At 36.1% G+C, this 14038-nt stretch overlaps 1 protein-coding gene across 5 annotated transcripts in view; it reads right to left on the bottom strand.

The window, feature by feature from the left end:
• The window catches only part of VPS13C (vacuolar protein sorting 13 homolog C), a 195726-nt gene that overhangs the window by 63983 nt on the left and 117705 nt on the right, over window positions 1-14038 (bottom strand). For all 5 annotated transcript variants that reach the window (XM_023255275.2, XM_023255276.2, XM_023255277.2 and 2 more), the window contains 5 exons: window positions 11803-11970; window positions 10112-10416; window positions 9035-9182; window positions 4746-4896; window positions 2613-2722 (listed from right to left, as the gene is read on the bottom strand). In XM_023255275.2, coding sequence (XP_023111043.2) covers window positions 2613-2722; window positions 4746-4896; window positions 9035-9182; window positions 10112-10416; window positions 11803-11970 — 882 coding nt within the window. The remainder of the gene's footprint in view (window positions 1-2612; window positions 2723-4745; window positions 4897-9034; window positions 9183-10111; window positions 10417-11802; window positions 11971-14038) is intronic.

The raw sequence follows: 14038 nt of genomic DNA, 5'->3' as shown, positions 1-14038 counted from the left end.
GTTTGTAAGTGTATATGTACATATAAAAAATACATGTGTTGATATTCAACAATGGTTAATATATAAAAATTTATCTCACAGTTTAATGCAAATAAAGATATTCAGGAAATGTTTTTGTCAATCAGTCTAACTAATAAATATTTAATTAAGTCTTCTGTTAAAAACAAAAACAAAAAACAAAAAACAACGTGAAAGGAACTATGGGGTTTATGAGAAAGGATAAAATATAGTAGGTGATCTCAGCGAGCTTATACCCTAATAAATATAGAAAATAGAAACACACTATAACAAACGTGACAAGGAGATGCTGTAGACTGTAAATGATCAAAGACTGACATGTAGACACTTATTTATTCATATTTAATCCCCCCATATTCCACAAAGAATATTAAGTGATTAGGTAAAGAGTACAAATAGCAAAACTCAGAAGGTCAAAGAGATCACTGGTGGGCTGAGAAAAATTCAGAAAGAAGATGATAACTGAACTGAGCCTCAGAGACTAAGCGGGATCAGATGGGGTAAGAGGAGGGAGAAGACATTCCAGATGCGGAAAAAACACGAGTAAACAATTCAGAGATGCTATAAGGGTACAAGGTACTAGCTGCTTAAGTTTGAATATTTCAATTAAAGAATGGTAGGGAATGAGGGGTGGGAAGAAATACAGGGGCCTACTGAGGTCCCACTTCCCAAACTAAAGATTTAAACTTTCATTAACAGGTAAAAGGATCTCAATCTTTAATTGTAACACATTCTGCAAATTCTAAAGGTATGCCCACATCCTGCAAATTCTACATCTAAAGGTATGTAACACATCCTGCAAATTCTAAAGGTTAAATATACAACCACGCCCCAAAAAGAAGGAAAAAAACAAAACAAAACAACTAACAAAAATCTCTTTAGGAAAGTGAAGTCCTAATTGCTCACTATAGACAATGGCATTGATATAAGAGGTATTGGTGATGTGCAATTCCTGGTACATTGGTTATAACTACATCCATCACTCAAGATGGTACATTGTATGCACATGGGTCAGACACTGACATTATTAATGGCAAATTTGGAATGTAAGTTATAAAAATGCAAATAATTCACAAGATTCTGGTCTGTAACTATGAACAGAAATGACCTGTGACACACCTACTGATCACAATATACTAGTACAGCTACTGATGTAAACAATTTGGAGTCACTGAACTTTTTTTAATAAGGTACAATTCAGACAACCTAATACCGAATGTTTTTTAGTAGAGTAAAAAGTTATAAACGGCTACATGAAATTCATTTAGGAAAGTGAACTTGTGCCAATGTCTGGTATGGATGAGAAGAAAAAGAGCAACGAACAAGGAAGCCATTACAGTAAGGGTAAGCTAAGAAGTTTCAAATAAAGTAGCAGTGAGAAGTATCAGGAAAGAACAAAGAAAAAAATGGCAATACTCAGTGTCGAATGAATAAAGGTCAATAAAGAAGGAAGTAAAAGAAAATATCAACATTCTAAGGCTGGGGCACCAGTAGAATGATGGTACCGTAAGTGCAATGAAGAATATATTTAACTATTCATTTCCCATAGGTCATGTTTTTAATTTTTTCATTAACATTAAACATTAGAAATGAAAGTAGTTTACTGCATAAATGACGGACACTAGCCCAAGGCTCAAGAGCAATATGAATAACTTAGAAAACAATTTGACATAAGATAACATGAATGGACAGTAACAACAGACATAATCAATGCAAATTATGGGTATTATAATATGATGTATTTATTATGAGTATTATGATATTATGTAACTGATATAATAAAATTATTTATTTTTTTTTAAATTTTTTTTTTCAACGTTTATTTATTTTTCGGACAGAGAGAGACAGAGCATGAACGGGGGAGGGGCAGAGAGAGAGGGAGACACAGAATCGGAAACAGGCTCCAGGCTCTGAGCCACCAGCCCAGAGCCTGACGCGGGGCTGGAACTCACGGTCCGCGAGATCGTGACCTGGCTGAAGTCGGACGCTTAACCGACTGCGCCACCCAGGCGCCCCATAAAATTATTTATTGAAGATACTGTCTACATCACAGCAAATAGCTTTCTAAAATAGCACTGGTACATTAATTACTTCAAATCATGGCACTATACTTGGTTCTTGTATCCACTAATAGGTATCCTTAATACAAATCTATTACATATAAATTTTATTTAATAGAAACATAATTAATGCTTTTATATCCTGGATAATCATGAATTTTAAAAGAATCCTCCAAGGTTCCAAAGCCACTACTAAATTATTCTTATACAGCTGTATATGTACACATATATAGCTATGTAACAAAATTACACACATAATTAATTACTCACATATAAAATTCTTCTACTAGAGATGGACCTAAGTAGTTCCGGGCTAATGTTACCAAATAAAAATTTTTCCTTAGCTGAGTAAGATTAGAAATACTAACAAAGTGAAGGCAGAGCAAGACCAATGTATATTCTGTAGGCCAAGTAAGAGTTTAATAGACATATTAATTTTTTAATTAATTTTTTAATTCAAATGAAAAAATGCCAATGTTTTAAAATTAAATATCAATAACTGAAGATGTATTTCTAAATAAATTTACTACATACCTGGTTTATATCATTGTTATAAAGGACAATGGAAAGAGATTCAAAGTGAAAGTCAAATTGGAGAGTGACATTTTGGTCCACAGAAAGCTTAGAGTCTGTCATATCTTGTTCTGATGGTTCAAACATAAGAATGAAAATTAAAAAGCTTTAAGTAGGTACATTATTTTACACTTATTTAAAAAGCAAAGATGATAACCTATTATTCTAAATATGTATCATACTTTCTAGGATTCTTTAAATCATATTATGAGAATTAATTAAAACGGCAATGATTTATTCTATATATATTTAGTATAGGGAAAAATGACAGAGGGAGACCATCTACATTTTAAAAGAAGCAACAAAAAAGAAGGGGTCTTGGAGAGTATCCAGACAACTTTTTTTTAAAGCCCCCCAGAGCAGGACTGTTCATCATAGAATAATTCACAATTATCAAAGCATTTAACCTAAATGGTTATAAGCCAGTGTTAAGAGATTTTGAAATTAGAGGCAGAGAAAAATAAAATATTTTGTCCTAGAACAGACTGGTCAATAACAGATCCTCTGCTAGCATAATGTAATTCTCGCTATCTTTAATTACCTATACCACCCAGCTCATTACATTTAAAGAACAGACTATAATTCAAGAGCAGAGACAAACAGTGCTCAAATAAAATATGGGCCAGGGAGCCTTTGGAATTCTGGGGGAAAAGAGATTTCAAGAAGTAATTTAGTCCTTTCCCTCATCTTTAGGCAAAAACGTTTTAGACAATAAAAACAGATACTGTTTTCAATCACTCTTAGAAACTGATTTTATCAACTCTTTTGGAGATGGATTCTATCCTTTGATCATTTATAGGGAAATGCTCTTACAAGATACTGGAAGAGCAAACACTGCATAACTTTAACCACATAAAGGCTTCGCCATGTTGGAAAATGCTAGGGTTTTTTCCCTTCACTTTTCCTGAAAGTAATTCATATTCCCATCTCCACCATCTTTGCAGCTTTCTGAATTCACAACTTTTCCCAAGGACCACTTTAACCATATAGGCAGAGCCAAAGACACAAATTGACCACAGCTGAACATACTGAGCTCCTGATTTAATCACATACAGCCTGCCTGCTGTTTTTAGTCATCTGCACATAGTTCCGGTCTAACCACAGCAATAGCCTGCTTATCTAGTGTTTGTCTGGACTGTACTGGAGCATACTCCCAGTCTGGGGAGAAGATGCTCACCTCACCAACCGCATGTAACACTAACTATCCACCTGAAACAAAAACCTTTTCTGCACACAACTCTAGTCATTTATTTTGCAATTTCAAAACACACTGGGCCTAAATACAGGAGAAGCAATGTTAATGATATTATTAACTGGCACTTTTATGTACTGCTTTCTTAAGTAATAGCTGATGATCTGGGCATTCATTATAAAAGCACAGCAGTCTGGGGCCATTCAACAGAAGGGGAAGCCATGGAAATATTAACCCAGTTACAGTCTAATAAAACATATGTTCACGTAAATGACTTTAAATGATGAAAAAAGTAAAATTATGTTTTATATAACTATCTTGAGCATGAATGACACTTTTCTTTTATAAAAATTATCCTTTAAAAATGGATGAATTTAAAAGGCTCAGCGCTTTTAAATGATTCCATTGTAATAATCCAGAAAATTCCCTTATGTATGTGACTATATCATTCTCTAATAAAGCCAGATTAAAGCTGTTTTTGTACCAGAAGACCTTCCTTTCTCTTGGGCCAGTCATTTGAGTAGGATACTGAGGTCCTTTTTTCTCTTGATAATTTTGGACCTTGCCATGCTAAATGCCTAATTTGCTATTTCTCAAGGTACACCACCTCCATGGCTCCTAAACTCAGCAAATTCAGCTGCTAGAAGTAAAGGGCAACCATGTATCCTGCAAAAAGTAGGTGGCCCCTCCCCTTATGGAAGACAATAAGCATACCTCCTTCCCTTGGGAGCTCCAAGGCAGCCCCAGGCCCCGTACCAGCCAATTTTCCACAGTAAATACTAAAGTATTGAAACAGTTCATAACACATTGTGCTAGACAACTAAAAATACCAGTATACATAAATACAGCATTAACACTAATTTTCCTCCATAATCAAAGCAAAAATCTTCATTAATTTATACCTTTGAGGTGGTCAGGCCCACCCAGAACATCTTTTCTTACTCTTATAGCCTCCTGGGTAGACTGTGTAGGGCTTGGCTGTGAAGAAGCTTCTCCAAGATTTTCCAGCAAAATTTTCATTAAAACTGTTAAGTCATCTTCACTGAGAGCAACCTAGAAAGCAACAATAAATTGTTAATATATAAGTAATAAAAAAGCAGAATATCATATCCATGTCTCAGTTTACAGTTCCTCAAATTCAATGTTCACCTAAGGGAAAAAAAAAAAAAGAGTTGGGACAGTAAGTACAGGAAACAAGTATTTCATTGCATAGTAGGAGACACTATTGTTGTGTAAAGCACCCTTCTGTCTGATCCCAAGCCCAAGCACCTGCCTATGTCATTCTTCTTCCAGGTCTGTCCTATCTTTCTTCTACTGTTCCTGGGCCTGTGCTTCTCTCTCCTCTCCTTCTCTCCCCATCGCCAGTCTGACTCTCTCTCTTCTCACTCAGTATCAGCTCCCTCCTCCATTTCACTCCCATCCAAACTTAATACAGGAAGAGTGTTGTTCAGTTTCTAGTCTCTACCGAGAAGTAAAAAGATACTCTCCTGCAATGGAGCTCTTATTCCCTGTAAATATGCATCTGGACATACCCAAGATATTTGTGCAACTTATCAAGAATAATGCCACTTAGAACAGTAAGTAATGCATCACAAAGAATTTTTAAAACAAAAACACAGAGCAGAAAAGGAGCATCTTGTTGATCTCCCACCTTTACAAAAGGGAATGTGTGACAAAGGAAGGAAGGAAGGAGGGAGGGAGGGAAGGAAGGAAGGAAGGAAGGAAGGAAGGAAGGAAGGAAGGAAGGAAGGAGGGAGGGAGGGAGGGAGGGAGGGAAGGAAGGAAGGAAGGAAGGAAGGAGGGAGGGAGGGAGGGAGGGAGGGAAGGAAGGAAGGAAGGAAGGAAGGAAGGAAGGAAGGAAGGAAGGAAGGAAAGAAAGAAGGAAGGAACAAACAAACAAAGTAAGTAAGTGATGGGGTGCCTGGGTGGCTAAGCCAGTTAAGCAGCTGACCTCGGCTCAGGTCATGATATCACAGTTGATGAGTTCGAGCCTTGCATCCAGGTTCTGTGCTGACAACTCAGAGCCCAGAGCCTGCTCCAGATTCTGTGTCTCCTTCTTTCTCTGCCCCTCTACCACTCACACTCTGTCTCTCTCTCTCTCAAAAGCAAATAAACATTAAAAATTTTTAAAGAAAAAGAAAGTGAGAGAGAGAATAAAAGAAAAAGAAATGAAGAAGCAAAGAGGGAGGGAGAGAGTTTTTGAGTCAGGCAGCACTATATCAACGCTACCACTTTCTGGCTGTGCTATTTGCCAAGTTTCTTAGCCTCCTTAACTCAGGTTTCTTAATCTTTAAAAAAGAAATAATACCATCTTCCTCCTAGTTGCCTGCAGAACATGAAGTAGCTAGAACAAAGTTGCTACTGGCTGCCAAGAACCATTAAACCTTTTAATCTATCTTTTGTACATTTTCCCTACACACATAGCGGTCCAAAAGACTGTTCCAAATACTTAAACACAACTTCACACAGGCATGCATGCATTCACAGCACCTTCTCCTCTGAATACCACAGAATACTTTGTTCCCCAAATACAGGCCCTTATTGACAGAAAAAGTGCCTGACCCCAGCCTAAATGAAAATGGGGAGATACTTTAGCATGAGATAATAACCAAAGATTTCTTGTTTGCTCCAAGAGAATAGATGTCACTTTAACTCCCCAGAACTTCCCTGTGTATTCATTCCCACGTGTGATACCAACCAAGATATTACAACTGCCTGGAAAGCAGTGAACTTCACCATCCCCTCTGGTTTGCTGTGGCTGAAACCCTTCTGTAAGCGTGAATGACAATTTGAGACAAGGCCCCAGAGTTGTTTAAGAACTGTCAAACTGATTTACTCAACTCACTGATGTCACCTACCTGATACCCTTTCTTAGCTACACCCAGAAAAAGTACACAGACTCACACCAATGAGGGGGTGTTCTGAGATGCCTGGAATGCTGACACATCAGGTAGTAGAAACTGTACCCACTAAGGCTGCATCTTGATTTAACAGGCGTCCTTTTAAAGTGATGATCACACGTTGATGTTAAAATGCTGATCTGTTACTTTTTGTCTTTCTTTTGAAATACTTCCAGCATAAAGGAAAAGCAGAGGGAATACAATAATCGTCCCCAGTGTACCTATCATCTAGCTTTGTCAAATCTTACAGTTTCCCACATTTCCTTTAGATCTTCTTTCTCCATTATAGATATGGTTGAAGACCTATGTTTACTTCTATGAGACTTCATCCCAGCTACACTCCTTTTCAGCGAGACACTATCCTGAATTAGAGAATTATTCTTCCCATGAATGTTTTCTTATATTTACCACTACTGAATTCCCTGCAAACAATACACACACACACACAACACAAACACACACACAGCAATGTCTATTGTTTGTTATAAAATTTGAAATAATATAGAATTGTACTCTCATTTTGCAACTCAATTTTTTCCACTTTTATGTTTAAGGTATACCCATTTTGTTTCATATAGTTCTAGCTCACTCACCTTATCTGCTTTATACTGCCCATAATATGAATATACTATCCCTTAGTCCATATTCTCCTACTGACAGAAATACAGGTTTTACTTTTGCTTTCAGCAAACCTAGAACCACACAATCCTTGAAAGCAAGGGGAAAAGGTCAGATATTAGCCCTGAGATCTAATCTCTTAACAGCAAGGGAGAAGCTGAGAGTTGCATACTCTGAAATAGAGAAATCTTTATGAATAAATACCCTAGACACTCTTCCCTTATATTATATCCACTCATAACTACACAAAGGACCCTTCAACCCTACAACAAACTTCAGTTTTAACTTCTTCCTGAGTAGAACTCTTTGACCTTTCTGTTTTATCTTAGAACTAACTCTGAAGTAATCACAGGTATCAAAACCTTCTAAACTACTATATTTTTATTTGTTTTTCACACACTCGGTTTAGTCACTCTCGGTCCTCCCCTATCCCCTACTGCTTGTCTTCAGTGGTCTCACAGACATGCACAGGAGAACCACAGGACTCCTACACTTCCATTCCCACCTTTGACCAATACCATCTCTCCCAGTGAGTCAACATGGAAACCGATAATCACACTATTATAAACAATGCTGTATTTATAGGCTTACCAAATGTACACATTCATCTATTTAAAATGTCCACTTTTCGGGGTGCCTGGGTGGCTTACTGGTTAAGCATCTAACTCTTGGTTTTGGCTCGGGTCAGCATCTCACAGTTCATGGGTTTGAGCCCCATGCTTCAGTGCGGAGCCTGCTTAGGATTCTCTCTCCCTTCCTCTCTCTCTGTCCCTCTCTCACACACACACTGTCTCTCTAAATAAATAAATAAATAAACTTTTTTAAAAAGTTCACTTTTTTAAAAAAATTTTTGTTTATTTATTTATTTGTGAGAGAGAGAGCAAGTGTGAGTGGGGGAGAGGCAGAGAGAGAGAGGGAAATGCAGACTCTGAAGCAGGATCCAGGCTCTGAGGTGTCAGCACAGAGCCCAACATGGGGCTCAAACTCAAGAACCATGAGATGATGCACTGAGCCGAAGTTGGATGCTTAACTGACCGAGTCACCCATGTGCCACGTAAGTTCTATTTTCGAATTAAAAGAGTGTTTTTAAACATTAAGAATACTCCTTTGGTATTTTGAATGTGGTATTTAAATCTTACTTTATACTGGCTTACAATTCAAGTGCCTTAAAACTGTAACAGACCTTTCCAAAATGACTAATAATATGTTCAGTAAACTCTAGTAGGTTTTATCTCAGACTTCTTGCTGGCTTTACCAGATATGTGACTAAAGTGAAATAAAGAAAAGTCAGAGAATTAGGATGACTTCATTTTCAGTTAACAAAGTACTCATTTAAGGCATCACCGCTTTTTTTTTAATGTTTATTTCTTTATTTTGAGAGAGAGAAGAGAGACAGAAAGAGAGAACGAGCGAGTGAGCAAGCAGGGGAGGGGCAGAGAGAGACATAGAATCTGAAGCAGCCTCCAGGTTCTGAGCTGTCAGCACAGAGCCTGACATGGGGGGCTCAAACCCATGAACCATGAGGTCATGACCTGAGCTGAAATCGGAGGCTTAACCGACTGAGCCACTCGGGCGTCCCAAGGCATTACCACTTCTGATGTACACTAGAACTGGACTGTGATCAATGCTAAAAGCCTACTCACAATTTTCACATAATGTATACATACACTTACCAACATAGGTTTTAGCTTTCCTTTTATCTCCATCCCTGGAATCTGCATATACCATGCTGCTGCTAAATTTCGTTGTATGGACAAAAGCATGTTGACTGGTTTTAAAATTTCAATGTCATGTTGTGGCAAGCCAGACTGCAAAATAGTTCTGAAAGATAAACAAGAATTTGTTTTGTATTTTTTAAATTTACATTTTAAAATGAAGACTATCATATTGTGTATAATAGTTTCCAGTTTTCCTGGATACTGAAGGCTGCTATCAGAATTCTTCTAGAACATGCTTCTTTTCACAAATCAATCCAAATCAGAAGAAATCAAGAGCTTTCTAAAATAAAATCTAGGCAAGGCTGATTCCAAAGACAAAGAGTATGACTATTAAACTATTTATTATCTTTCACAAAGACTATTCAATATTAGCAACTAGTACAATGTTATACAAACAAATGTTTAACATCTTCCTTAAAAAGGCAAAGAAACTCTATGTAATCCTTAGTTTTGTGTTATTGGTACTTCTCCAAACTCAAAGGGAAAAACTCACCAAACCCACACATTGAACAAACATATGGTAATAGTCATTTCAAGCATGACTGCCAACAACCATTTGCACAACCAAATGAATGACTCTTGTCATTCAACAGACCCAAGACTTTCCCATTTGGATTCAATAATCCTTTAGATACTACACTGAGAATTCCCAAACGTGACAAGGTTTGGAAATGAGGAAAAAAAATCTTAACTTTTAGTACATTTTAAGAAGTCTGCTTCTGTCTACAGAAAATAGCTATGTGCAAAGTGAAAAATAAGTAAAATAAATTGAAATTATTGAGTAAACTATAATTTTATAATAGTAAATTTTTGTAAAATGGAAAAAGCCACATAATAAATGTAGTAACACAAAATGAATATTCCATGAGGTGCACAAGTATTACCACTGACCAAAACCCAATGGTCATGGTTTTATAATTATAAAAAATAAGGAATGACAACCACAAAGAGTGAGAGTATTTTACCCCTTGAAAAGATTTTATGAGAATTATATTTCTAGAAGTAGTACACAATTGGATTATATATGTATACCTGGACAACTTCAACTGAGTTAGTTGAATGCTCATCTTGTCAACGACTGGAGGAAGAGAATCACGTTCCATAGGAACTAAGCTAAATTTGTTTTCAACTCTGATCAAACCCAGATCTGCTATAACAGCATTAGGTGATACTGAAGACTGAGGAATAATAATAACTGGTGCTTTCAAGTTGATATCCATCAAAAGGCGGAAACTCTTTTGAGCCAAGTCTTTCATGCTGGAAGCAGCCCTTTCTGCAGCCTGGACTGTGGCTGAGCTCAAAGCTTCTTTGGCAGTTTGGAAATTGTTGAGGAAGTTCTATTGGAAGAGATAGATATTTAGATTTCCTTTAAAAAAAACAGGATTAACTTTAAAAAGCATCTTCTTTAAAAAAGAAAAACTAAATAAAATAGTAAAACAAAAGAGAGGCTATTTTTGATTGTATATATGGAGACTGTCCAGAAAGACACACTCTAAAATATTAACAACTATTACCTATAGAAACAAGAGTCTTTTAACTTTCATTTTATGTATTTCAGAATTATCTGTTTTTTTATGAGAAATTTTTGTTGGCAATTCTTTTTTAAGTCTCCCTTTACTCATGAGTGTTTGTCACTTTAAATTCAAATGTAAATAGGGGTACCAGGGTGACTCAGTAGGTTAAGCATCTGATGCTTGATTTCTGCTCAGGTCATGATCTCACAGTCAGTGAGACAGAGCCCTGCATAGAGCTCTGTGCTGACAGCACGGAGTCTGCTTGGGATTCTCTCTCCCTCTCTCTCTGCCCCTGCCCCTCACTCAAAATAAATAAGTAAACTTAAAAAAAAAAAAATAAATTCAAATGTAAGTAAAAGGACAGCAATTTACTTCTCCCACAGAGGTTCAATTTTGTACCTCTAGGGCACAGGGAAAAAAGTTTATTGTTAGAAACTAAGAAATGCCAGCTTATTTCTGAAGTTTTTTTTTCTGAGTGTACTCAGGCATAAGCAAAGATGCTTAAGGGTCTATAAACTTGCAATCATTAGCAAGAGTCCAAATCACTTCATTTAAAGTAAGATGCATTTCATCTCAATTTCAACTAAAAACATATTTTTCCCAATGAAGAAAAGATGACTTTTAGAAGCAATATTCTTGAAGCTAATAATATAAAGTGAATTAAATTGCCCCTTCTCCAAATAAAATTACCTTCCAGAAGAATAAAACATGATGGTGTAGGTAGGAATCCATGACTAAAAGCCCTAAATAATAGTCTTGCTAAGAGGCATAGGCAGATTTAAACTCATCAGCCCATGACATTTACATGGAAATAATAACTAAAAGAAAATAATTTTCTAGACTTTTTGATTACAATTATATTCAAAAGTTGTAAATTCCAATACTAGTCTGAGGAGCTCCTAAAAAAATTCTTGTAGCTAAATACCTTTAAGGGTATTTCATAAAACAACAGTGAAAATACCTAAAGTAAAACAACAAAAAGTACTTTTAAATTACAGAACTATGGAAATGTGAAAGAATGAGAACAATAACAAAAATTCATTTGGGTATCCATCACGTAAAGGATTTCCTTCACTATAATATTCTGTTCAGCATTTCAGTATTTACCACATAGCCCTGTTAGTAAAGATTTTGACTACCTAGTTACAGATGTATAGGCAAAGATATTTAGATCTCAATGAGAAATAAATATATTTTAAATAAACTTACCAAAAGAGACATGAAGAATTTATGAACATAAACAATTTGAATACAACCCACTTTGAGACTAAGTTTCCCATCTACTTTCGACATATCAGCATAGGCCTTTCCTTCTGTGGCACCTGGATAAAGAGTCATTTGGAACCTAAAGACTTCATCTCCCAAAATAGAGACAGCCTAAAAGTATTAAATTAACTGGTTATTACATCAAAAGAGCTATATTATTTCAAAAGAGCTATATTATAAATAGCTTCCTTATTAAAAAATCCTTGATATATAAAGAAGCACCATTTAAATTCAACCTTCAATAAATTATTAGCTAAAAATATCTTACTTAATAAAACTTTTTCCTATTTCTACAAAAGTTGTTTTAACCCGTGGAAATAGTCAATCATTTAATTGGTCAGACATGACTTACAAATCATCTAATCTACTATACACAAAGTGAAAGCATACAATAACCATATTCATGCTCAATCCTTAAAGTGCCTAACACATGACAATTAATAAACACATAATGAACAAATGAGTAAAGGCATACCATACATAAAAATCAAAACTAAATAAATCTCAATGCAGAGATTCTTTCATTAAAATAATTTTTGATATTTACTTTTTGGTTTCTATTAATCTGTACATTCTAGTTTTTTTGTGAAATAACTTATTAAGTTAACTTTTTTTGGTATAATTTGCATATATAAAATGCACTCATCTGAAGTGTATACTCTGAAAAATTTTGACAAATTTATACTACCCACGTATGTAACACCAAAACAAGATACAGAACACCTCATCACTCCAAGTTCTTTTGAGCTCCTCCCCTTTAGCCAAAACCTGATCCCTCCCCAAAACCCAGATCCAAGCAACCACTGATCTTCTTTCTCAGTCTTTTCTAGAGCTTCATGTAAGTGGAATCATACTATATGTTCTCTTCTATATCTGCCTTCTTTCATTAATCATGATGTTGAGATTCACCCATATTACATGTATCAGCATCTTTCCCCCCTTTAGTGTTTTTGTTTTCTTCAGATAGATATTCAGAAGTGAAAATGCTGTATCATATGAAGGAAAGTTCTTTTGTTAATTTTTGAGCCACCTCCATACTATTTTCCATAGTGGCTGTACCAATTTACATTCCCAACCACAGGGCATGAGAGTTCCCTTTTCTCCACATCTTCACCAAAACTTATTATTTCTTGTCTATTTAATAAATGCCATTCTGACAGGTGTAAAGTGGTATTTCATTGTATTTTTGATTTGCATTTCTCTGGTGATTAGTGACACCTAGCACCTTTTCATGTGCCTGTTGGCAACTGGTATGTCTTCTTTGCAAAAATGCCTATTCAGATCCTCTGCCCAATTTTTACCAGATTGATTTTTCTGTGTGTGTTATTGAGTTGTAGGAGTTCTTCATATATTTTTGATATTAACCACGTGTCAGATATATGATTTGCAAACTTTTCTCCCATTCAGTAGGCTATTTTTTGGTATGGTGATGGTTTCTTTTGCCATACAGCTTTTTAGTGACATGTAGTCACATTTAAAAATGTTTGCTTTTGTTACTTTTGCATTTGGGGTCAGATCCAAGAAAACATCTTAGCTAAGACCAATGTCAGGAACCTTACCACCTCTTTCCTTCTAGGAGTATTATGGCTGCAGGTCTTAGATTCAAGTCTTTCATCGATTTTGAGTTAAATTTGTTATATGGTATAAAATAGTGGTCCAGGGTCATGCTTTTTTGGGTGAGGGGGGGTTTTGGGCGGAAGGGTAAAGGGAGAGGGGGAGAAAGTGTAAGTGAGCGTTGTGAGGGGGTGGGTTGAGGGGGAGGGAAAGAGAGAAAGAGAGAGAGAGAGAGAGAGAGAGAGAGAGAGAGAGAGAGAGAGAGAGAAGGCTCCATGCCCTGCACAGAGACCAACACAGGGCTCAATCTCATGACTGTGAGATCATGATCTAAGCTGATACCAAGAGTCAAGGCTTAACTGACTGAGCTACCCAGGCACCCCCACTTATGTGCTTTTATATACAACTGTCAAGTTTTATTGACAATTACATTTTTTGCACTATAGTGGTCCAACATCACTTACTGAAGACACTGTCCTTTCCCCATTGTATATTCTTACCTCCTTTGTTGAAAATTCACTTTATGTACATGGGTTTATTTCTGGGCTTTCTAGTCTGTGCCATTTATCTATGTGCCTGTTTTGAGGCCAATACCATACTGTTTTGATTAATATAGTCTTTTAGA

This window comes from Felis catus, chromosome B3 (genome assembly GCF_018350175.1).
Source record: "Felis catus isolate Fca126 chromosome B3, F.catus_Fca126_mat1.0, whole genome shotgun sequence".
Lineage (NCBI taxonomy): Eukaryota > Metazoa > Chordata > Mammalia > Carnivora > Felidae > Felis > Felis catus.
This window is presented reverse-complemented; position numbering and strand designations above follow the sequence as displayed.